The following is a 23,087-nucleotide window of genomic DNA, read 5'->3' on the forward strand; positions in this document are numbered from 1 at the left end:
CATGTATCTATAGTGGCCCGTCTCAGACGTAGCCTAGGTGAGCCGTAAAAGACAGTGGTATCTATTGATAAATATCCATGCAATTGATGATCGTACATGCGTTGACGAGAGTAGTCTTTTTTCCTTTTTTGTCCCCCTATCTTATCCAGATCATTATGTATATGCACAAACGCCAAAATCAATACTGAGCCACCCCATTTGTTCCCCCAAGACCAAACGATGATGCAACCCCTACATAAGAGATACATACAACTCCAAACCACACCAGGGACATTACACCATACCTCATAGCCATTTCCAACTCAGTCAGCGAACCAAGTGCCACCCTATCGACGCCTACTTCTTCCCATGCGGTATTTTCCGCGCAGGTTGTCGGTTGGCAGCCTTCTCCTTGGGCATCAAGACTTTGCGCACGGTGAAGCCTTTCTCCTCATCGGGACGTGAGCGAGCACTTTCTCCATGGTAAAATTCGCACGCGAACTTCAAATACTTGTTCCGATGCTGATAGACGGTAATGACATCGCCGGTATACAGTTTGCCGAAATGGAAGCCTTCTCCGCCATTGTCGTTCTCAGGCCCACGCCGCAGCTCAGTTCCATTGACCCAGATACACTTTCGGGTTTTGGTCGAGAGAATAGCCATCACGCCGGGGACCGTCATCCAATCGTGTCCAGCGGCAATCTTGGTTTCGATGGCTGGTGCCCAGAAGGTAACTTCCAATGCATACGCAGGTATCCGTGTATCCATTGGCTCGGGATAGCATACGGTTGCTTGGGGGCCGCGACCCCAGGATGTCATCCGAGCTTCCAGCGGAATAGTGAGCTCAAAGATGGACCCGGGGAGAGTGGTCAGCTTTCCAAGGAGGGGGCGTGATTTGCTAAACTGCGTCACGGTATTGATAATTGGGCCTGGAGTCAGATCGGACGCAGGCTGTAGGGAAGGCTCATTGTCTTCCCTCTTCGGCAAGTCAGGAAGTCGCTGTCCGGTTTTGGCATCGATAGTATTCGCCAACTCAATGTCGAACACCTCTTCAGGAGCAGCGTCGGGCTCAGCATGCCCATCGTTGGTCTTTCCCGCTGTCGTTTCGGGACTAGAACGCTCACTGGCAGTATCAGGTATGGGGAGTTCAATCCGCCGGTTGAATTTCGAAGCCTTCGGGGTTTCATCATCGATAGTAGTCTGCGGGGGCGCCTCTGGGGCCTTGTCCTTCGGGACTTCTGCGGCCACGCTAGTTTGCGGCCCCGGCACCTCGGCGTGACGGGGAATGTTGTTCAAGCCAGGGTGCGACGAGTTCATGTTCAGCTGCCCAACAAGGTTCTCAGCTCCCATTAAGCTAGGTGCAGACCCCGCGACGGGGTTTTCCGGCAGGGAGAGGATGGAGTTCAGGCTGTTGCCGTCGCTGATAATCGACTCACCAGTGGAAGAAACGAAGTCATGGAGGCCAAAGTCGTCACCCTCAAATGCATCAACCTTGTCGCCCAACGCGTGAGAACTGCGAAGTATCGATGGCGTAATCTCACCGAAAAGTCGTTTTGGAGTTGACTGGGAAACTGGTTGAAGAGCCGAGAAACTGTCGAAACTGGGCAGCGATGGATAGCGGATTTCCTCCGGCGGATATTCAAGCTTGATTTTCTTGGCCTGGGCCAATTCGTCCTCCTCCTCAGCAGCGACTTCTGCTGCCGGCTTATCATTCAAAGACAGCTGAGATGCGTCTATTTCGTCCTCGAGATCCTCGCCTATGTCAGAAAGCTCATCCGGGACACCCAGAAACAAGTCCTCGTCATCATAATCATCAATGTCCGCAACTCCTGCAATCCACGGGTGCCTGAAACATTCTCGTTCATTCGGGCGAGACTGGGGGTCACGATTTAAAAGTCGAGCGACAAAATCTATTCCATCCTCTGAGACGGCTGCCTTGCGGAGTTCACTATAATCGGCATCCTCAGTCATGATGATTCGCAGCATCTGAGCACCACGATCATCTCCTCGAGGAGCGAAAGGGGGGACACCCGAAAGAAGATGGAAGAGAACGGCTCCAAGCGACCACATGTCAACGGATTGATCGTAAGGGGATGTTTTTGGAGGCCTGATGGTCAGTATAGTTTCGGCAGGGCATATGTTATCAGGAACTTACGGATCACCCAGCCTGCGCCGTTTCCGAACCTCACCACGTCGGTAAGTGTCATACTCGGGGTAGACTTCCGGGGCGCAGTACAGCAATGTTCCACAGAAGGTCCTCAAAAAGGTCTCTTCCTGAACTACTTTTGAAAGACCAAAGTCTGACAATTTCACTCGGAGGGGATCAAGAGACGAAATCAAGATATTGTCTGGCTTGATATCTCGATGCGTGATCTTCCGTTTGTGTAGATAGTGGAGTGCATGCAAAATCTGTCGCGCCATGGTCCTAACCTGGGCCTCTGCGATCCTGCCATGCGACTGCAAGTAAGTGGACAGCTCTCCACCGGGAACATACTCCATGATGATGTATATCCATCTGTCGTGCTCGTGATGGTCGACGTATTGAACAATATTGGGCTTAAAGGCATTGTTATAAGTAGGAGCGTCAGGGATTTCATTTGAGGTTACTCACATGTTTCAGATCTTTCATGATCTGCATTTCATTGTCAACTTTCTTGTCGAGTATGCCATTTTTCATCCAGCGGCGCTTGTCGAGTTCTTTGGCTGCGTATACAGAACCATGCTGCTTTGTGGCGAGTTTGTAGACCGTTGCAAAGGCTCCCTTGCCTATTTGCCCCGTCACGTTGTAAATTGAACCTCCAGACCAGTGCATGCCGTACGTATTAGGTGAAGCGATCTGCAGAGCGGGCGCGGGAGTAGTACGAGCTCTGGGTTGCGCTGCACCTGCTCTTTGCGTCTCGATCTTTTCGAAGTAGCGAAGCATATTTTCAGTGTACTGCATGACAAAACCTTCCCGGGACGGCAGGCGCACAATGAATCTGACTTCCTCCGAAGACTGCCCCTCCCCATTTGGCACCTGAATGACGGAACCATTGACTAGCATGCGGCTCTTCTCACGTTGAATCTTGCGAAGACGGCAATTGTCTACGATCGTTCCATTGGTGGAGGTGTCCTCCAGCATTATGATCCCATCTTGCGTAAGATAGATGCGGAAGTGCGTGTTCGAAATACGTTTCGAGTTAGCATCGGCAATGAGAAGATCGCAGCGAGCCCTGTTCCGTCCGAAGCAAAAGCCCGTGTTTGCGTCATACACATCTGATGACAGTCTAAGAGCGAAGTCCAAAGCTGCGGTATCTGAACATTCATATTCTAGCGCATCCCTTTGTAGGATGTGCTGCGGGGCGTGGCGCGCAGTTGCGGCTACAGCGTCATGGGCTGCAGGTGAATTTGGGTGTAAGATACAAACAATGTCCGTCAGATCATCCTCGTGGAGGGCCGAATTGTTGTAGCCCATGCGGCGAGGGTCCGTGCATGGCTGAGTGGACTCCTGGGTCGCCTCCATCTGCACGGATATTGATGATGACGTCGAGGGCTGACAGGAACAGTGCGACTGCCGGGAAAGGTATGAATATAGTAAAGAAAGACAGAAAAATGCAAAAGCAGACTATTTGACAAGACAAACACTGAAGGGTATATGTGCGGGACTCAAGTAGAGAAATGGGAATAGAACTTTGCGTAGCCAAGGCGATGATCAACAGGACTCCATATCATAGACCTATCGGGGGTATAAGCCTTGCTAGCATTGAAGTTGATTGCTTGTATGCTCGAATAATTCTTGCAGCAATGCAGGAAGGTATGAATGACCTTACCTTGCGAGCAACCAAACAACAGCACCAGCCCGCGCGATGTTCCAACAACTTTAGAGAGCGCACCCCGAGATCACACCCAGCTTATCCAAGGCCTGGTGTATGCGATGATAAACTGGCAAGAAGAGGCCAGTAGATGTACCAAACAAGACTTTATACAGTGTGCCTTCCAGCGATAGGCAGCGAGGTCTCAAAGTATCTCAGTCGTGATGGATAGCTCCAGGCTTGAAAGCCAACCAGATTGGGTCCTAAACTGCTCAGGAATTCGTAGTGTTGGACCATTGAAGCAAGGAGCAAAAAGGGAATCCGTCGAAGGGGTTTTGTGAGGGACACCGGGCGTATTTCTATAGCAGGTTCCTGGTATTAGTCAAGGATGCCCATGTCACAAACAACAGTGCACAGAGAAACGGAAAGTTAGACTCACACAGTTAGCAAAGTCTCCACCAACTATCTACTGCATTGCCAGGCTCAAGAGATGCAATAGAGGGAGCTTGAAAGGTGGAGCCAGGGACGGAGACGAGACAAGAGACTGTTCGACAGGAGTCGTCGTCCGAGAAACATGCAGCAGCAAGGCTGGGGTGATAAACCGCAGCTCTTCAATTTGAAGGTCCAGCAGAGCCCCAGGCACCAACAAGGCAGAACCCCGGATGGCCGCACCTGAGCCAATGAGAGTGCGCCTTGCATAGGCGGGCGGGACACACCGCATCTAACGATTCCGTGGATCCAACGCGTGACACTCGACTTTAGATCGATTTACTTCCTAGTGATTCAGGTCGGTTCTATGCTATATCCTAAATCTACTAGCGCTATTGTTCAACGACTGTCTTATGATTTACTTTAGTCAGAATTACGCTCAAACGTTCTTGCTCAAAGCTGCCTCAAACACCTGCTCGAGTCGAGAGAGGGACTCTTCCGATACCTCTGCAGTCATGTTAGATCAATATGAGAATATAGTTCACATGGCAAAGGGATACTCACGGTAGTGGACGACGATACGACTACCTCCAAGCTTCAAACCCTTTTCACGTCCAATCTCAGCCAGGTCATCAGGCCCCAATCCCGACCCCTCAACGTCCAACCACACCATGTTGGTCTCTACGGGGTGGGATAGCTTGCCTCCACGGCTAGTCCACATATCGGCAACCTTCTTTGCTCTTTTATGAGACCCTAGAAGCTTCCCTTGCTGTCCGTTGGGGTCGGGTCCAAATGTCTCCTCAACTGCGACGCGGGCTGCTGCAGAGATGACTCCAGCTTGACGGACACCACCACCAATGGACTTGCGAAACCATCGAGCTTTCTTGATGAACTCGTTCGAGCCAACGATAATACTTCCAATGGGAGCACCGAGGCCCTTCGAGAAACATAGGCTCACGCTGTCGAATAAAGTAGCGTAGTCAGGCAAACTACCAGCACCGGACACCACTGCTTCCCAAAGTCTCGCACCATCCAGATGGACCTTGATATTATTTTGATGAGCCCATTCAGTGATGCGACGAGCCTCAGAAAGTGGCATAACCAGTCCATCCAACGTGTTCTCAAGACTGATGAGCTTCGTAGGACAGTAGTGGATGTTATCGCTGAGTACCGCATGTTTCTTGATATCCTCCAGAGTAAGGTGGACACCGTTCTTCGGGATAATGGGCATGACCGTGGCGCCCGTAAGGGAGCTTACTCCACCAGCCTCGTAGCAGATGATATGGGACCGGTGATCGCACAGGACAGAATACGGAGGTTCCTTCAGGTGAGTGCGGATGGCAACCTGGTTGCCCATCGTGCCGGACATGACCAAGAGAGCGCTCTCATGTTGAGTACGCTCTGCCACATAAGCTTCAAGATCATTTGTCACTGGGTCTTCACCGAAGACATCGTCAAGAAGTGTGGTCTGGCAGATAGCCTCGAGCATTGCCGGAGTTGGCTTGGTCATTGTATCACCTTACGACACATGATTCTCAGCAAAAGCGCCCATCACATCGGCAGCATTCTTCTGCTATGAGTCATACTCACTTCTCAGGTCAAACTCAGCTGCACCGGCACCCTGCCACGTGCTGGGTCTGCTCCCATTGGAAGCTGTTGATACGCTAGCCATGGCGATCCTGGAACGGTATGCGAATCTTGGAATTGGGAGGGATGGCCTTAGAGGAAACAAGGATCGAAGAGAATAGCGGACCAAGGATCCCATCGAGCCTCAAACTGAAATGATAACAGGGCCAAGGCAAGAAGCAAGTAGGCGGCGGCAACGAATTGGCTGTTATTCTAACGGGCATGCGGGGGACATTCCGAGGGGAAGCAAAAAGTGACTAATCACCGATAGGAACAATGGAGGAGATTCTCCGGAATGATGTGATTCGACAATGAGATGGACCCCGGCGGTGCATGGTTTATACTGGAATCGGCCTAGTTCCGTTTTCACGATTAATTATTGGAGTATATGCGCGTTTCTAGTAGACTTATCACGTCTTGAGCATCACTACGGAGTACAGCTTGATGGATGCGGCTGCGACTATAAACTTAGATGTTAACTAACATGTTGCTCAGCAATTTGCATCATCCTCCAGTTTTGATATTCCTGACGTCTCCGCAAGCAGACCTTACAGTTCCATTCACCCATTTGCAAACTTCAGCAAAGCTTCACGAAGCCATGTTCCACTCCAACATCTTCTGTAGGCGAAGGATCTTAGAGAGACTTCGATCCATCCACTTAATTCGGGGTGCGACGACATACTACGCGCCTATTGTAAAAGAATCATATGAACTATGACAAGGCTAACCAAAAACCCCGCATGTCAAGACTACTTCTAGTTTGTTTTCAGCAGGTGAAAATTTTTATAGTTCATACTCTCCTGGAAATTTAACTTCTCCGATGGGGGATGTCCGAGTAGATTTGTGATCTGACCAAGGCGGGGTCAGAAATAACGAGCAGGAGAGGGATAGAAACAAGGAATCGTAAGAGTCAGGATGTGACAGGTGTGCTGGTAGATATCTGGCAGCCTGCATGTAGTAGTTAGTTTAGCACTAAGAAATAAACAGGCGTTTTAGTACAGAAGTTGATTGGAAGCCTTGTTTAAAGTCTCACCTGCATATCTGGCTGTAACGGGAGAAAAGGCCAGTGCTCTCCTCCATACACTAAGTCATTAATGCAAAAGGCCATGTATTGAGGTGAACCTATTGCATGATCGAGTTGTCAGTCGTTGGAGTCTCTGTACATATGATATAATTGTATATTTGGTAGCAATGTCAAGAGTTTAGACATTGAAGTATTTGAAGCTATAGTTGGCTGCTCAGGAGAAGCCATCTCGGTAAGTAACAATACGTAAAAGATACGCGGAGGGGAGCGGAAGCCGGGCCCAGCCACTGAAGGAGAAACACGGAGGGCCGGGTATGACGACAGTGAAACGCGTGCGGCCCTTATCGATAGCCTAATCGGGAATGGTCGACCCGCCAACGTGTCTCCATTGACGGCTGAGTCAGCAGTCGAGATCCCTCTGGACTTTTGCGGGCAGGTTTGCGCCCTGACTCTGGTTCATCTCGCAACTTCACGCGGGCTCACGGCCATACGCTCTTTCAAGGCCTGGGTTCCAACGTGCTTCCCCCTCATGTCCACCGTTATGGATCTTTCTCGGCTTACCCGCCCGGCAATCCTCTGCCAGTGCTCGCGATGCTCGAGTTCGCTGGCTGCGCTCGAGAACGAGTGGGCTAAACTCTCGAATTCTTACTCCATAGTGGCTGGGTGGCTGAGCGTCGAGCTGCATCGCATCTCCATCTCCTCGGAGAAGAAGCAAATTCCACAATCATCAGAGCTTAGCACCCTACGAGGCCGGATCCTCCAGGAAATATCCTGTAAGCTCTGTCAACAGAAGCTGGGCGTGCTATGTTCTCTAGACAATGGGTAAGTGGGCATCATTCTTGTTCAACGCTTCTCAGCTAACACAGAAATAGCCCGAATATCTTCTGGAAGTTATCGAAGGTGTCGTTTCGAGAAATTGTAACCATGCGCACAGTGGAGCCCGTTTTCAAGGATGGATCGCTCGAACGCATTCTATGTCCGACTCCCCCCTCCCGACAAGACCGAACCCCAGTCCATGCCGGGGCCCTGGTACCCACTACCTCGACGGAGCTAGACCCCTACAACTTGTCTATGGAACAACAGATCCAGCACCAAGGGCTGAGCCTCGATCACATCACAAGTTCCGTCAGCAACCTTCACGATACCATGTCCGAGTTGAAGAACGCATTCACCGCTTTGCGCATCGAATTGAACGGCCCAGGTCGGTTCACATCCGATATGGGCACCCCCGCTAGCAAGGACATGATGATCGCAACGGTATTGAAGGAACTCAGATCCAAAGCCGATGAGATCGAAAGACTGAAGCTCGAAAACGAAGCACTCAAGCTGAAGAACCGTTACGCGGAAGAGCAAACCCTCAAACAAGCACAACCGCCACCGCCACCACCCTTATATGCCGACACAACAATACTCGCAGAAGTAAGAAGCCCAGGCTTACTACAAGGAAGTCGGAAGCGGCCCTGGCCAGACTCATTTCCGAGCGGACGCACCCAACCGATAGGAGATTCGTTCGACGAAGACTCCTCGGACAGCATCGCAGACTTCTCCTTAGAGGACGCAAGTCTACCCCCAGTCAAAATCCCACTGAAGGACTCCACATCCATGTCCACAACAGACAAGACAACCCACGAACCCACACCATCAGGCTCTCCCAAACTGCACATCGAATCAAACTCGCAACGACAACAACAACAGCAGCAACAAACCCCTAACCATGATAACGACCTTAACAACCACCATGACAACAACTCCGCCACATCCCACCGGGAAGCCATAGTAAAACGTCCGCGCCTATCTCAATCAACAGACAAACCCACAACCAGTGGACGAAGACCCGGCCGACCCCCGCGCAAATCATTTAGCCAAACCGCCAAACCCGACATCACCACCACCACTACCACCACCACCACCACCAACAATCAAAGCCCCAAATCTACCCCACTGACCGAGCAAAACGGCAACGCGCACAAAGATTCCCAGTTCGACGAATCCAGTCCCAGCGACACCCGCACCACAAAGGAGAACCGACCCGCTCATTCGCGAAGCCTGCGCAGCAGATCTCGGCCCCCGTCACGGCGCCAATCCGCAGCAGCCAACGCCGACTCACGTTCATTGGAGCCGGAGCAAACTGCACAGAATGGGTATCAGAATGGGGACGACGTACCAGACCACACTGAACAGCGACAACAACAGCAACAGCCAATACCCCCCTTACACACGGGCAAAGAAAACTCGCATGGCGGCGCAAACGGCGTGCACAAGCCCGATTCACGAGAGAAGCGCAAAGCACAGTCCGCAGCGCGAGACATCATGGTACGATTAGCTATGCAGCGTGAAGAAGCAATGGAAACTGAGGATTCGCGATGAGAGCGAGTGATGTGGGATTATTGAAACAAAAAACAAAAAGTCTTCTGTTTTGATACACAAAAGCAAGCAAGCTAGACTGACCCGCTCACTTTAATTTCCCTTTTCTTCCTTCTTTCTATCAATTGTATTATCTATACTCTATCTTTGGGTGATGTGACATCCCTTCTTTTTCTTCTCTCATGTGTTTGTACAAAAAGTGGCACCCTTTTCTCTTTCTTTCTTCTTCTACACAAATATCTATAGGATCACCCCGCCACCTTACTATTTACTAGCTCTTCCATGGCGCCCCCTTTTCGACTCATTTCCCCACTAGGCCGAAATTGCCAGTCTAGCTTTTCTGCACAATGATATCCCCACATTGGGTGTGATCCAGCCCAATTCTTATCCAATCAATCCAAAAATGTCCGATTTGATATGGCTCCAGCATATGTCATGCCTATTTCCTCCGTGATAGAACGTAGATACTAGGCAGTTGAGCAGTAGGCGAGTAGTTTTCGATCAGAAGCACGGCTCGAATACCCATAATCTAGAGTTCAAAGCAGGGGGAATTTCCGTAAGAAGCCCCGAAAGGCATTCGTGACAAGCGAGCCAAACCACCAGGACCTGTATCTTGAACCCGGTCTGCTGCCTGGTCAAAAACACAGTCCCGTACGGAAGAGGAAGAAATAATGGATGAAAGAAAAAAGAAGAAAAGAGGTAAGATGTTAATTACTTCACACACATAAACCCGCAGCCTTCTCTGGCTCGTTCACAGGCCTTCTTGAGCGCCTGCTCCTCAGTATCGGTCCATTTAACGGTCAATTCATCCCACGGTTTGCGGGAGTTGAATTCTTCGCGGAAGGTCTTGTGCATGGCTTGGAGGCGGCTGACTTCGCGAGGGTCTCCGGTGCCGGAGTAGACGAGGAATAACGTGCAAGGGGGGAGGGATTGGTAGATTTGGTGGATGTTGGAGACAGTGCGGGAGACGGTGTCGGCGAGGTTCCGAGTGGCTTCTTTCGTGGGGGAGACGGCGGCGGATGTCGGAGTCGTTTCTTCAGGAGGGGGAACGAGCGTCGTCGACTCGTTCGCGTTGTTGGGGTCGGGCATCCGATTGCACCAGCCGCGATAAACTTCGAGTTCGCGCAATCTGGCCCAAGTGAAGTCAACACCGCCTCCGGGAATGGAGGGGTTGCTGTCGTCGCCGTTGACTACCTTGGAAATGCCATTTACAACGTCGGTGTCGTTGCTGCATCCTATCGATGTAGTCGCCTGCGACCCGAAGCCGCGCTCCGGGTTGCCCCAGTCGACAACAGCTCCGGTGCGGCCTTCGTTGGTGGACGATTTCCCGGAACGCATGGAGCGTGCCAGGCGCTTGAAGATACTCTCGTTCGATGCCTCACTAGTGCCCCAGCGCTCACCCTTTTCGCACTTCTGCTTCACGAGTTCGAGAACAGCGCGCGCATCTTCGATCGAGTCGTGGCCTGTCTGGCCCTTCTGGATTTCTTTTCCGAGATACTTCTGGGTGAGCCATCTCAAACTGCACTTGAGTGGCGGTCCGCGAGGATGGGGGTAGATAAAGGTGGTGTCGACAATAAATGGGTGAGTGAGTTTCAGGGCGTTAAAATCGGAATTCAAGGAGTGGCCGACAATGATGGTACGAGGAGTAAGGAGAGAGAGAAGCTTCTGCTGGATGTCGGCAAGAGTGGTAGTGACGGGATCGAGCAACTCTTTCGTGATACCGGAGAAACGAGTCAAATAATCGATGATAGGTCGCTGGGGTTTCACCAGCTCATCTAGTACAACTTCACCATCCCACCGGACCATGCTGATGCGCGTGAGCTCGGATTGGCCCCCTTCGGTGATACACATCTCGCAATCCAACGCTAGCACATCCCGACCTGCGGTCATGCTGCCTTGCTGGATTTCAGAGTCTGGTACCTGTCCAGCCTCCAAGCTCTCGACGTGAGTATCTACCCACCCATCTTCCTTGGAATGTCCGGCCCGCTTGCGATTCTCCAACAAAGTCGACTTTTCTTGTTCTGTGGCGAGCAGAGCCGGATGAAGCACATAGTCGTTCTCCCGGAGATCTTCCAGAGAGCTAATGAAAGTGGTGATCGGTGTACGCTGGAAGGCGATACTCTTATCCACCTTGGGAGGTTTTACTCCCTTCGTATTACTATCCTTGCCCTTCGGTAGAGCAGATAGAAGTATGGCTTGAAGTGGAGAGTGGATCTTGTTGTACTTGGAATCACCGGGGGCTTTTACGGGCCAGGCGTGAGGGAACATATCCGCTAGCGGCTGTAGGGGTGCCGGAAGGTCACCGCGCGAAAGAGGGCGAGGATTGAACCGATGTGACCGGTCCTCCAGCGGCAGACCTTGCTTCCAGCGCGCAAAGTCCTCCGCTTTTGTATCCACATCCATCGCCTTGTCCGTACCGGCAGGTTCTTCTGTGTCCTTTTCACTGACGGAGTACGCATCCAGAGGAAGTGATCCGTCAAACATGCCCAGTTCCAGACCGGGCACCATCAGCACGACAATCTTCCTAACATGACCGGAGTGCTTGACTGAGATCCACTGCGGCGCGACGCCATCAGCAAAGCAGTAGAGTAGCAGACTCTGGAGATCAGCAATTCGGATGGATGACTGCAATTTGCCTTCGACATAGGTGAGGACTGGGTATTTTGTCTTCTCCCCATCCACGCGCTTCTTCTTCGAAGCTCTTTCCTTGGGCATATCATCCTGCGCCTTCCCAGGTTCTTCCGAGTCGATACCGTTCTGAGACTTTGTCCTGCCCGAGTTCAGGAGCGAGAGTGTCTGAGCAACACCAAAGCTATTCGCATCTGAGCTCTTCTTTACCGGATCTTCGTCATCTGAGCACCCAGCCTCTGTGCGCTTGCGCTTGTTTCCTCCCATGATGTTAGGGTGACGACCGGGGCGGCAAAGAACAAATCAAGACAAAATCGGGGGCTCGGAAGGCCTGCTAGCTGCAGAGGAATCGACCAGAATCACCCAATGTGCTTCCGATATCGCAATGCCAACTCAGACAGTCACAAGCAGGTCTAGGCAAGGATGGGGAATTGGCGTCCAGAAGATCGACAAGAGGTCGCGCGACGCAGAATCCCGCCGACTTTTGAGGCACGTGATGATAATCTATCTGGTTACGATACGATACGGATAGCATGCAGGGCTGGCCGGCCTATCAGCGGAGCAGCCTGTTCCTGCGTTCAGAAGCTGCATGAACAATCACCACCCAATATTGAGTCTACATAGTGGAGTAAAGCACATATAGAGTCAACTGCATTAGCTCGAGAGTGACTGCTCCATAGCGCCCATTGCAGCATCTTGTTGCTGACGCAGCCTCGGAGCCACCCAGGCTCCGTCTTACGCCGAAGATCGCAGAAGCAGAAAGCGGGTATGGACCGTGTATTACAAACGGCCCCGATGGTTCGATCTGATAAGCGGCCAAAAATTCGCCATCGGCCAGCCATCCTCCTCTGCTCCTCTCCATCTTCCACTCCATCTCGGCCACACCGTGGGGCACTTTGTGACTCTTTCCCCTCTACCTCTCGTCTTCTTCCTCCCTTACCCTCCTCCGCTCCCCAAGTTTATCTGCCTTCCATCCAACTCCACTCATCCTTTTTCAAATCTTCTCTCTCCCATCGTCACATCGGACGCCAAGTTTTCCCCGCCGAAACCCCACCTCAGTAACCCAACCGAACTATCACCATGTCCTCCCTCGTCGAAGTCGCCTCTGAGGCCGAATTCCCTAACATCATCTCCTCCATCCCCCCGTCATGCCTGCAGGTTCTCTACTTTCACGCTCCTTGGGCTGCTCCTTGCGCCCAAATGCGCGCCGTCCTCTCCGCCCTCGCCTCTCAGTACCCCGCGACCAACCCTCCCTCCATCGCCTTCCTCAGCGTTAACGCCGAGGAGCTCCCTGATATCTCGGAAGAGTACAATGTCACCGCTGTTCCCTTCGTAGTCCTCGTCCGGGACCACAATATTCTCGAAACCATTAGCGGCAGTGAAGCAATCCAAGTGCGCGATGCCGTTGAGCGCCACGCCGGTGCCGGTGCCGCCGCCTCTGCAGACGGTGCTTCCAAGACCGTCATCCCCCCACCATTGACAGCCGTGCCTCGAGAGAACGTCCCCGCCACCGCTACACAGGCGCCCGCCACGAACGGCAACGCAGCCGCCCCCGCATTGACCCCCGAACAGTCGAAGGAGGCGCTGTTTGCGCGTCTCGCGGAGCTAGTGAAGGCTGCGCCGGTCATGCTGTTCATGAAGGGATCTCCCAGTGCGCCTCAGTGTGGCTTCAGTCGGCAGATTGTGGGTATTCTGCGTGAGCGGAGCGTGAAGTATGGATTCTTCAACATCTTGGCCGATGAGGATGTGAGACAGGGCCTGAAGGAGTTTGCGGATTGGCCTACCTTCCCGCAGTTGTGGGTGGAGGGTGAGTTGGTTGGTGGATTGGATATTGTGAGCCCCCTTCCTCCCCTCACTTTTATGACTTGTATATGCAATACTAACACGATATCTTTGTACAGGTCAAGGAGGAACTCGAGAACGATCCCGATTTCCTGGACCGCTTCTCCGTCAACAAGCCCGCTGCTTAAGCTATAGAACTATAAGTCGAATAATACCACGGCTTTTTCCGTCTTGGATAGCTCTCCCCCTCCCCTTTTCAACATTTCCTATTCACATTTACCTTTTTTTCAAACCCTCGATTGTTAGAGCTTGAGATCTAGCGGCGTCTTGCTCCTCTTCCCCCTGTGTCCATTATTGACAGGCTGAATTACATAGTACTTGTCTGGATGATATCTATACCCATGAGTGAGTGTCATGGGGAATTCTTGTCGTCGTTTATATAAAAACACTAGTACCAAATGAAAAAGACCACTTATGATTATTATACAAATGACCCAGTCAGCCCCGCTTAGTATAAGTAGTTATGTATAGTATTCATGTATCAGACCCTCAGGTCACAGCTGTATGCACATATGATACATCTTCCTCTTCGTATATAATAGCAAGTGGATATCTGCTTCCCCCCTACACCCTCTCACACTCTATACCCCCCAAACGCAACCACTAGTTTAAGAATCAAGGCAATTCATCCGGCTTACCTACCCCCTTCAACAACTTAACATGCTTACTATTCAGCCCCTTACGCTTCAACCTCCACAGATTCGGATACTTATTCGACGAAGTCTTAAACTCGGACAACATCGCATCCTCATCGACATACGCACCAGCGAGCCACCTCTCACCGGTACCAGTCTTGAACCCACGACGCGCATGCGCGACACGACGATTCTCAAAAACGACACATTCACCGGGGTTCAGCTTCAGCTCGAACATATACCGTTCGTCCTCAAGCAGAGAGGCGAACTTGGCAAGTGCCTCATTCTTCTCGCGGAACTTGCGGGGCACAGGAGACCGGACCTTCCTGGGGGCCTGGAAAGGCGGGGAGTAATTAACGTGGGCGAGACGGGATTTGGAGAAGTTGGTTCCTTCGCGGACGCTGTCATCGAAGGTCTGTGTTTCAAAGACGGGCCAAGTGTTCGTGTAGAAGTGGTCCGGGTGGTTGTAGTGGTAGGGGATGTGGTGGTGAAGGAGGCGGGAGTAGTTTGTGTGGTCGTCTTGTTTCATGTCGTATGCGACGCGGAAGGTGTCGACGAAGAGGGATTCGCCGCCCTCGCAGGAGTTCTTGAGGCAGTGGAGGAGTTGGTAGCCGGGCGGGTCGTTCATGTACATCAGGTCCATGTGGAAGCCGAGGAACTGGTCTGTGTAGGCGACGTTGGTGGCTTGGGGGACGCTGCGCACGTCCCAGGTGCGGCCGTAGAAGGTATCGCGGATGGGACCCATGCGGGTGGCGATCTTTTCGACCATTTCGCGTGAGTCTGGGATGTCTTTGATGAAGATGAGGCCGAGTTCGGCCAGGGTGCGCATGGACCAGGCGAAGGAGATGTCGTTGTTGATGAATTGGTCGAAGGTGATCCAGTGCTGCCAGTGTTGCATGCGGCTGTTGTCCCAGTAGGCTCGCCAGCGGTTTTTGCCCGCGGATTCCATTTCCACGGGGGTGAGGATGGGGTGTCGGAGCTGGTGGAGGTCGTAGGTGGACTCGTGTGTTGATTCGGCGGGTGCGCCGCGGAGGTCGTTCTTCCATGTTACGTGCAGCTTTCCATGCTCGATGGTTGGGTTCTCGGAGATAATGTCGGAGGATATGTCGCTCGTGCGGAAGTTGCGTTGCTTGGAGTGAGGGTCCACGCAGGTAGAGCATTTGCAGGAGTCGCGAAGGATGATGTCTAGGATCTCGATGGGCTTTTTGCGGCCTTCTTGGATGATTAGACCCCCGTCTTTGCGTGTGATTGTGTATTTGTTATCCTGGTATTCTACTGTCCCGGCGCTTGACTCCGGAGTCTTTCCCTCGTGCTGTTCACCTGCTTCCAAAGTTGAGGATTGGTTTGACGGCGATGATACAGGCTCATTGCTTCCACTTGCTACTTCATGTGATACACTGGGTTCGGCGGTCGCATTGCTGGCTGCGGAGGCAATACTGCTAACTGTGGGAGCAGCGTCACTTGATGTGGGAGCCACATTGTTGGCGGGAGGGGTAGCATTAGCTGCTGAGCGACGAACAACAGAGGATGAATAGACACGACGGCTGAGAACGGAGGCCGGAGGGAATGAGGCCCGAGGAAGACGAAGGGCGGTTCGCAACAGACGAGACATGGCGGATACTAGCAGCGAGGAGACCTGCTATGGAGAGTCTGAAGGTGCCCGCATCCAAGGACTTCAGGTTTGGGGGGTGAAGGAGAGCTGGGGAAAGAAGTGGGACGCCAGGAGATCCCCCAGATAATAACTTATGGTCTGATGCGACTTTGTTTGTACCGAGGTTTTTCGGATGGCACCTGATTGGGCACTGACTCGCCGCCGCTTTAAAGTACGAGCTAGGCAGTAAGGCAGTCAGGCAGAGACACCAGGCATCACCATCCACCAGGGGATTTGCTTGCCATCCCTTGGGTTGCTTGTTCCAGACGGAGCATAATCGCCCGTCACCAAGTCGATAAAAAGTAGTAATCTTGTAGAAGAACCCTCATTTCTCCGGGTGAAAAGAGAATCAACAAACTATACCCGGAAGTAAATCCGGCAATTTGAAGTCTCCGAGACTCCGTCCGCAGGAAAAGAAAAAGAAAACCAGCCAACAAACGGACACACGTCATACCTCTAGACCGTTAGCATCATTTTTACCCTTTTTTTCTTTGCCCGTCGCCTTTCGACAAGGCGTCCAGCGAAACAACCACCTACACACCACCACCACAAGGAAATTCACATCAATGACAACCTTTATATAACGTGCTATCATCCGCGACCATCAATCCCACCTCAAATACCTACATCTCTATCGCATTTACCATCAACCGTCACATGCATGTCGGCCGGGGGAGAACACCTCAAGGATGAGGTACATAACCACCCCGAATCCCCATGCACCATCTATCCCCTCAACAATCACACACACCCATACACTCCATCCCCTAGCACCATCCATCAACCCTCCCTCCCAATGCGCAAGCTAACCAATCCTTTCCAATCACCCAGGGCACACGACGACAAGTCGTCCTAGCAGGCGGCATAGCCGGCCTCGTATCACGGTACGCCCATCCCCCATCAATCCACAACCACCTAACCCTCACACCCAATTTACTCCAGATTCTGCGTCGCCCCCCTAGACGTAGTCAAAATCCGGCTCCAGCTCCAAATCCACTCGCTCTCCGACCCTCCCTCGCACCACAATGTAACCGGCCCAATCTACAAGGGGACGCTCTCCACCATGCGCGAAATCATCCGTCAAGAGGGTATAACAGGCCTCTGGAAAGGCAACATCCCCGCGGAACTAATGTACGTCTGCTACGGGGTGATCCAATTCAGCGCATACCGCACAACAACGCAAGCGCTAGCCCAACTCGATGCTTATCGACTGCCCCCCTCCGTCGAATCGTTCGTCGCGGGCGCCACCGCGGGCGGTCTCGCCACGGCATCTACATACCCGCTGGATCTGCTGAGGACGCGGTTCGCCGCGCAGGGCACGGAGCGGGTGTACACGTCGCTGATGTCGTCGGTGCGGGATATCGCGCGGAATGAAGGGTACGCGGGGTTCTTTCGCGGGTGTAGTGCGGCTGTGGGGCAGATTGTGCCATATATGGGGCTGTTCTTTGCGACGTATGAGGCGTTGAGGCCGCCGTTGGCGCAGTATCAGGATTTGCCGTTTGGGTCGGGGGATGCGGCGGCGGGTGTGATTGCCAGTGTGTCGTCGAAGACGGTGATGTTTCCGTTGGATTTGATACGGAAGAGGTTGCAGGTGCAGGGACCGACGAGGCAGTTATATATTCATCGCAATATTCCTGAGTATCAGGGCGTGTTTAATACGATGAGGTTGATTCTGCGGACACAGGGTATCCGCGGACTTTATCGGGGGTTGACGGTCAGCCTGTTCAAGGCTGCCCCTGCCAGTGCGGTGACGATGTGGACCTATGAGACTTCTTTGCGACTTCTCCAGGATATGGAGGTGGCTACGAGCAAGGATGAGTGAGCTTACAGGGTCCCGCGCACTCGCAACACCTGATTGTGTATATTATCTGATAGAATACTAGACTTTTCTCTTTTCCACGTGGAATACACTTGCGTCCTTTCGAAAGACCGATGAATTCGTGTGCTCATATTCCTCCCGCAGCGCATGTATCAGTTCATTATTAGGTAAGAGCAGGGGAATCAATCAACGCTAGGGACGCATAAACAGAATGAAGGGGGTTGTCGCAAGCATTATGGACGGGGCAGACACAATTTGACCGGCAAAGTGAGACAGACACACCAAGAAAAAGCGACCAAAGCAGCACAAGCCAACAGGATGTGAAAGGTATCAGTACTCACCCTCCTCACCCTCCGGCTCCAGACTGTCGTTGGCAACTTCTTCATAGTCCTTCTCCAGCGCAGCCAGGTCCTCGCGAGCTTCTGAGAACTCGCCTTCTTCCATACCCTCACCCACGTACCAGTGAACGAAGGCGCGCTTCGAGTACATGAGGTCGAATTTGTGGTCAAGACGACCCCACGCCTCAGAAATGGAAGTTGTGTTGGAGAGCATGCTGACGGAGCGGTCGACGGGAGCGAGCTCAGTGTCGGGAACGCGAACGGGCTTCTGGTAGTTGATACCCAACTTGAAGCCGGTAGGGCACCATTCCACAAGATTGAACGAGGCCTTGGCCTTGAGGGAGGCGATGGCCTGGGTGCAGTCACGGGGTACAACGTCACCGCGGTACAGCAGAGCCACTGCCATATACTTGCCCTTGCGAGGATCACACACCACCATCTGATTATTCGGCTCAAAGCCTGCAGCCACTGTTAGCAATCCACCCATGCCAATGCCTCGACCAAAAGCCCCGAAGAGAAGTACATACACTGGAAGGTCAGATCCTGCACCTTGAAGCTCTCGTGGGAGCTGCGGCTGCTCGAGACCACGGGTGCATACGAAATCAGCGGATAGTGGATACGAGGGAATGGCACCAAGTTAGTCTGGAACTCAGTCAAGTCGACATTGAGGGCACCATCGAATCGGAGACTTGAGGTGATGGAGCTGACAACCTGTGCGATTAGACGGTTGAGGTGCTCATAGCCGGGACGTGGGATGTCCAAGTTGCGACGGCAGATGTCGTAAACCGCCTCGTTATCCACCAAGAAGGTGCAGTCAGCATTCTCGATAGTGCTGTGGGTGGAGAGAACAGCGTTATATGGCTCAACGACGGCGGTCGACACACGAGGGGAAGGGTACACCGCAAACTCGAGCTTCGACTTCTTTCCATAATCGGTGGAAAGACGCTCAAGCAGCAGGGCACCAAAACCGGAGCCGGTACCACCGCCGAAGGAGTGGAAGACCAAGAATCCCTGCAGAGAGTTGCAGTTATCTAGTGTGTGTAAGCCTAGTCTCGGCAGAGTCAGGTTTCAGAGAAATAGTGGTAAACCTACCGGAGACGCGGCGAATGCGGTCGGCAACTGATTCAACGAGCTCCTTTCCGATGGTGTAATGTCCGCGGGCATCTGACGAGCATTAGCTTACATGTTGAAACCTGACCAGAAGAGACGTACAGTTATTGGCGGCGTCTTCCTTTCCGCTGATCAACATCTCGGGGTGGAAGAGCTGACGGTACTGGCCGGTGCGGATCTCATCGACAGGCTGCATCCATCAGTTTAGCATATACATTATATGAAACCATCCATCTGAAAGGTCGTACCGAGGGATCAAGATCCACGAAAATAGAACGAGGGACATATTTGCCGCTGTGTGTCTCTGTGAAAAAGGTTTCGAACGAACCACCCGAATTGATTGCGTCTTCAGCCTCAGGATTGAGCTGGCCATCGGCCTTGAGACCGTGTTCAAGGAGGTACCTGCCGTGATGGTCACAGTTCAGCATGGGGTCAACGACATCTAGATTGGGGTACCATAAAAAGCGGTGAAGACATACAGCTCCCAAGCACTGTTACCAAGCTGGATACCAGCCTGGCCGATGTGGATGTGGCAGACCTGATGGAAAGCAATAGTTAGAATAGAGCAGTCTTGAGCTTCGATTGGGCTGTTGAACGAGTGTCGGCGCGTGTGGTTGTGAAATTGGATGTTTATGGATAAGGGGAGGGGGTGACGGTGCGGGGGTCCAAAGGTAAATAGAACGGGGGGTATACCTCGCCTCGCATGTTGGAGAATGGGTCCGGTTATCGTTGTAAACAGACGCAAGGGATTCGCTCAGCGGTGTCAAGGTGATGAACTGGGATGACAAGCAGTAGACTTGCAACCCCAGAGGATGATGAAAGAAGAAGAGGGGAAAGCGATGGAGGATGAGGGAGTTTCTTGGATCAATGGGATGGGAGGACGGAAGGAGAGAGCATCAGTCGTTCTTGCCGGTCCAATAAACAAGACAAGGCGCCTTGGACCAATCAGCTGCCCTTCTGCTCCCGACCGATCAGTCGATCAGCACGTGAATTTGACTAACTCGGTCTGCTTCCTCCCAGTATAACGGACACCAAAAGTTTTGGCGCCTCTATACTACAGAGGATCAGAGAACTACACTTTATCGACCACGGAGTTCTTTCCCTTCTATTCCGTCCCTTTTCCGTCATTGCGGAATCCTATATCCTCCACGTGCCTCCTGCCGTGGAATGCGGGGAAGCCATCCTTGGGATTCGTGATGTGTGACAGCGGTTTGACCTGCACAGACCAGGGGTAGCTGCGATACCCTTGCTGGCTTTGCAATACTAAGCTGTATGAGGTACACGGTAGATCTACTCAGAGTGGCGAGTAGGATGCTACGGACATCTGATGGAAAGAGATAGTATGAAAATGTTCAGTGTCGATCTTCCCCGCACTCTGCCCCTACACCATATTTACCATGTACCCATCTACGACTACAGATTTTTTAGTTGCACGGGCTAACAAGAGCCGGAGAACAAGCAGGCAGGCACAATGACTAGTCAAGAATGACCCAATCACATAGTTTGGCTCGTATTACTGGCGGTATGGAACACTTGAAGACTGGCAGGTAGATGGAAATCAATGCGGCCAAGTTGTTGTTGGAACGGCAAACCGTTGTCAATGGATGCCATGTTACGATTTACAGAGTGACTGAGGTGGTCCTTGCGCTTCGATGATTGAGCATTGTAGCATACTCCATAAGCTTCCATTTACGGTTATCATGGCCTTCCCATCTACCGTGCAGATGACCGCGGCGATCTTCAGTGGACATGGCGGGGCAAGACACGTCAACAGCCGGGAGCGGACCTGCCAATGGAATTCGCGTGGTCAACTCAATGATGTCGAGGGCCGATAGCCCAATCGAGATCGACTCTTTGGCAATTGTGATGGGTGAGTAGATGTTGCATATAATGGAGGGTGGAGGCAAGCAGGAGCATAACTATGCACATACAATTATTGATAGCACAAGCCTATCAGGATGGCGCTTTGTAACTCCGAATATCATGCTGGGTAGGTATAATATTTCGGCAGGTTAGCCGCGTCCCTCCTTGTCACCTATCATAAGAGGCGGTCGCGTTCATCCATCTAAGACTGAGATGATGGATTGGTCGGTTGCAAAAACACTAGCGTGTAGAAATCAGGTTTTTTAGACGTCAAGACTCAGATGGTGTCTATGGTGGAATCCTCCAGGCTTAGCGCCATATACTAGTGTTGAAGCTATAGACTGCACTGACTCGCGCCTTGCAAACCATAATATCCCTATTAAGATGAATGGCAGCGAAAGCAATCGTGAAGATTTCTGCTAGGACAGTAACCGGACATGACGTACAAAATTCTGTATAAAAACCAGGCAAAAGACATAAGCATTCTGCGCAGAGGGGGCAAAGGATTTCCGAGGTTGGCCTCCCATGTACGTAAGTGCTGACCCAAGGATCAATGAAGATGATGACTTTGTGCAAGACTTTGTGCACAGTTGGGAGGAGGACAGCCCGGGAGTGCCTGATGTGGCGTTTCTTGGCGGTGGCCACTTTTTGCCCTTTCCACATTTATTGCGTTCAAGACTTCGGAGAATAATCGCTGGAGGAGAGATAACATCATTTTGGTCTCCCTTTCCAGACTTGACATCTGTCTGGAACCCTCCCACGGTCAGTCAGCGGATTTTGCATCTCCGAAGTGAGGTAGGAAGGGAAAAAAAAAAAATCTCCTACATAAAAACCCGAATAATCTCCCTTATCTGTAAGCCCGCTGCAGGACCAAATCCCGCGAAATGCCAAGCTGCCCCCCCTCTCCCTCTCAGGTAACGCAAGTCTCGCTGTGAGACACCAGACTAAGGCTGCAACGAGGAAGGAGCTAACGCAGGTAGTTTGGGTTAGCATGAAGGGTACACTGGGTCCCAGAGTTTTTCTTTGGACCCGTTTGAAGTTTCTAACGTTAGATGACTCGGACCCACTGGGCGCCACTGGGCCAGAACCGATGCTGAGGGCACGCCCACTGAATGGATAGTCTAGGACTGGGATCCATATCGATCGAGGTCTTGGATCGTAGAATGACCGCCACCCGCGGCCACCATCTGATAGTTCCGCCCATTGTTAGGGTGCATGGGCTGAGATAGTTCCCAGGGTAGATGGTTAATCGACAACGGGAATTGCCGATGGTCTTCCCTTGTAAAAGAGACACCACAGGATGGTGTTTATAAAATGGTCTTTTGAGATATACTCAAGTGCATAACCGAAGTCTGACTTGACTAGGAATAGAAATGGTCTGGACTTTGCCAAACCTTCAGCCATTGAATCTCCAGTTGGTTTAACTGTCCCGTGCGATCGGCATCTCGCCCGCATCGATCTCCTCCTCTTTCTGCTCTGCTGCGGTCGAATTGTCGAACCAAGGGCCAGTCTCATTTGGTCTGGTACCTTTCTGTCTTTTCTTTCTGTCTTTTTGTCTTTTTCTTTTCTTTTCACGGGCTCCCCACCTACACTCTGTCCTATTCCTCTCCTCCTCTTGTCATTACTTTCTTTCCTTCTTCCTTCCTGCATCTCCATCTTCACCTGCTTCATTCTGTGCATTTTTCCTTTTCCTCCGTCTGCACAATCCTACTAGTGCCCGCTCATCTCCCGTTCCTCTTTAAGCCCACCGGCCAGAGTCAATGCATCATTAGCTTTGTTGGTTTTCGGAAGGAATTCCCACCAGTGTAGGTCAGTCTTCGCCCTTGCTCGTGCTTTTTCTCGCTTGCACCAGACCCTCTTTTATTATCCCGGATGTTTCTCTTCACTTTGTCTATCCTTTTGATTCTTCCATCCTTCACTATGTGTTTGTAGTTAAGCCTTTTTGCACGGCCTCGCCTTGATCGATATCGGTCTAACTTCCCCAGCAT

At 51.9% G+C, this 23,087-nt stretch overlaps 11 protein-coding genes across 11 annotated transcripts; 4 read left to right on the plus strand and 7 right to left on the minus strand.

Moving 5' to 3' along the window:
* Positions 1-336: 336 nt before the first annotated feature.
* BO85DRAFT_493627 (serine/threonine-protein kinase) lies at positions 337-3,481 on the minus strand (the record flags this gene model as incomplete). The annotated part of the gene is made up of 3 exons (XM_025663836.1): positions 337-2,086; positions 2,135-2,535; positions 2,591-3,481. 3 exons carry the CDS (start codon positions 3,479-3,481, stop codon positions 337-339), a joined length of 3,042 nt encoding a protein of 1,013 aa, XP_025509717.1.
* Positions 3,482-3,636: 155 nt separating this feature from the next.
* On the plus strand, positions 3,637-4,446 carry BO85DRAFT_464475 (uncharacterized protein; the record flags this gene model as incomplete). The annotated part of the gene is made up of 4 exons (XM_025661984.1): positions 3,637-3,726; positions 3,761-3,772; positions 3,965-4,107; positions 4,272-4,446. 4 exons carry the CDS (start codon positions 3,637-3,639, stop codon positions 4,444-4,446), a joined length of 420 nt encoding a protein of 139 aa, XP_025509718.1.
* A 47-nt stretch (positions 4,447-4,493) lies between these two features.
* On the minus strand, positions 4,494-6,002 carry BO85DRAFT_454572 (threonine aldolase GLY1). The gene is made up of 3 exons (XM_025661319.1): positions 5,790-6,002; positions 4,764-5,717; positions 4,494-4,706 (listed from the first exon to the last, which is right to left on the minus strand). The coding sequence occupies exons 1-3, from the start codon at positions 5,869-5,871 to the stop codon at positions 4,639-4,641; spliced, it is 1,104 nt and encodes a 367-aa protein (XP_025509719.1). The 5' UTR covers positions 5,872-6,002; the 3' UTR covers positions 4,494-4,638.
* A 1,388-nt stretch (positions 6,003-7,390) lies between these two features.
* On the plus strand, positions 7,391-9,216 carry BO85DRAFT_464477 (uncharacterized protein; the record flags this gene model as incomplete). The annotated part of the gene is made up of 2 exons (XM_025661985.1): positions 7,391-7,671; positions 7,722-9,216. The coding sequence occupies 2 exons, from the start codon at positions 7,391-7,393 to the stop codon at positions 9,214-9,216; spliced, it is 1,776 nt and encodes a 591-aa protein (XP_025509720.1).
* A 354-nt stretch (positions 9,217-9,570) lies between these two features.
* BO85DRAFT_240060 (RNA exonuclease) lies at positions 9,571-12,465 on the minus strand. The gene has a single exon (XM_025654833.1). It carries the CDS (start codon positions 12,106-12,108, stop codon positions 9,925-9,927), a length of 2,184 nt encoding a protein of 727 aa, XP_025509721.1. The 5' UTR covers positions 12,109-12,465; the 3' UTR covers positions 9,571-9,924.
* Positions 12,466-12,702: 237 nt separating this feature from the next.
* BO85DRAFT_432897 (PICOT family protein) lies at positions 12,703-14,108 on the plus strand. Its single transcript, XM_025658397.1, has 2 exons — positions 12,703-13,674; positions 13,743-14,108. The coding sequence occupies exons 1-2, from the start codon at positions 12,922-12,924 to the stop codon at positions 13,809-13,811; spliced, it is 822 nt and encodes a 273-aa protein (XP_025509722.1). The 5' UTR covers positions 12,703-12,921; the 3' UTR covers positions 13,812-14,108.
* BO85DRAFT_454576 (putative Gamma-butyrobetaine hydroxylase subfamily) lies at positions 14,074-16,253 on the minus strand. Its single transcript, XM_025661320.1, has one exon. It carries the CDS (start codon positions 15,928-15,930, stop codon positions 14,299-14,301), a length of 1,632 nt encoding a protein of 543 aa, XP_025509723.1. The 5' UTR covers positions 15,931-16,253; the 3' UTR covers positions 14,074-14,298.
* A 170-nt stretch (positions 16,254-16,423) lies between these two features.
* BO85DRAFT_240248 (thiamine transporter TPC1) lies at positions 16,424-17,955 on the plus strand. Its single transcript, XM_025654835.1, has 3 exons — positions 16,424-16,663; positions 16,801-16,853; positions 16,912-17,955. The coding sequence occupies exons 1-3, from the start codon at positions 16,631-16,633 to the stop codon at positions 17,789-17,791; spliced, it is 966 nt and encodes a 321-aa protein (XP_025509724.1). The 5' UTR covers positions 16,424-16,630; the 3' UTR covers positions 17,792-17,955.
* On the minus strand, positions 17,739-20,293 carry BO85DRAFT_454577 (tubulin alpha chain). The gene is made up of 7 exons (XM_025661321.1): positions 19,930-20,293; positions 19,716-19,774; positions 19,485-19,638; positions 19,339-19,426; positions 19,219-19,290; positions 18,654-19,157; positions 17,739-18,585 (listed from the first exon to the last, which is right to left on the minus strand). Exons 1-7 carry the CDS (start codon positions 19,939-19,941, stop codon positions 18,119-18,121), a joined length of 1,356 nt encoding a protein of 451 aa, XP_025509725.1. The 5' UTR covers positions 19,942-20,293; the 3' UTR covers positions 17,739-18,118.
* Positions 20,294-21,221: 928 nt separating this feature from the next.
* Positions 21,222-22,218, minus strand: BO85DRAFT_240094 (uncharacterized protein). The gene is made up of 2 exons (XM_025654834.1): positions 21,925-22,218; positions 21,222-21,845 (listed from the first exon to the last, which is right to left on the minus strand). Exons 1-2 carry the CDS (start codon positions 22,090-22,092, stop codon positions 21,519-21,521), a joined length of 495 nt encoding a protein of 164 aa, XP_025509726.1. The 5' UTR covers positions 22,093-22,218; the 3' UTR covers positions 21,222-21,518.
* Positions 22,219-22,519: 301 nt separating this feature from the next.
* On the minus strand, positions 22,520-22,684 carry BO85DRAFT_385485 (uncharacterized protein; the record flags this gene model as incomplete). Its single annotated transcript, XM_025656597.1, has 1 exon — positions 22,520-22,684. A coding segment is annotated over one exon (165 nt), but the record flags the coding sequence as incomplete, so codon positions are not given.
* Between the last annotated feature and the right edge of the window lie 403 nt (positions 22,685-23,087).

This window comes from Aspergillus piperis (assembly GCF_003184755.1).
Source record: "Aspergillus piperis CBS 112811 unplaced genomic scaffold BO85scaffold_40, whole genome shotgun sequence".
Lineage (NCBI taxonomy): Eukaryota > Fungi > Ascomycota > Eurotiomycetes > Eurotiales > Aspergillaceae > Aspergillus > Aspergillus piperis.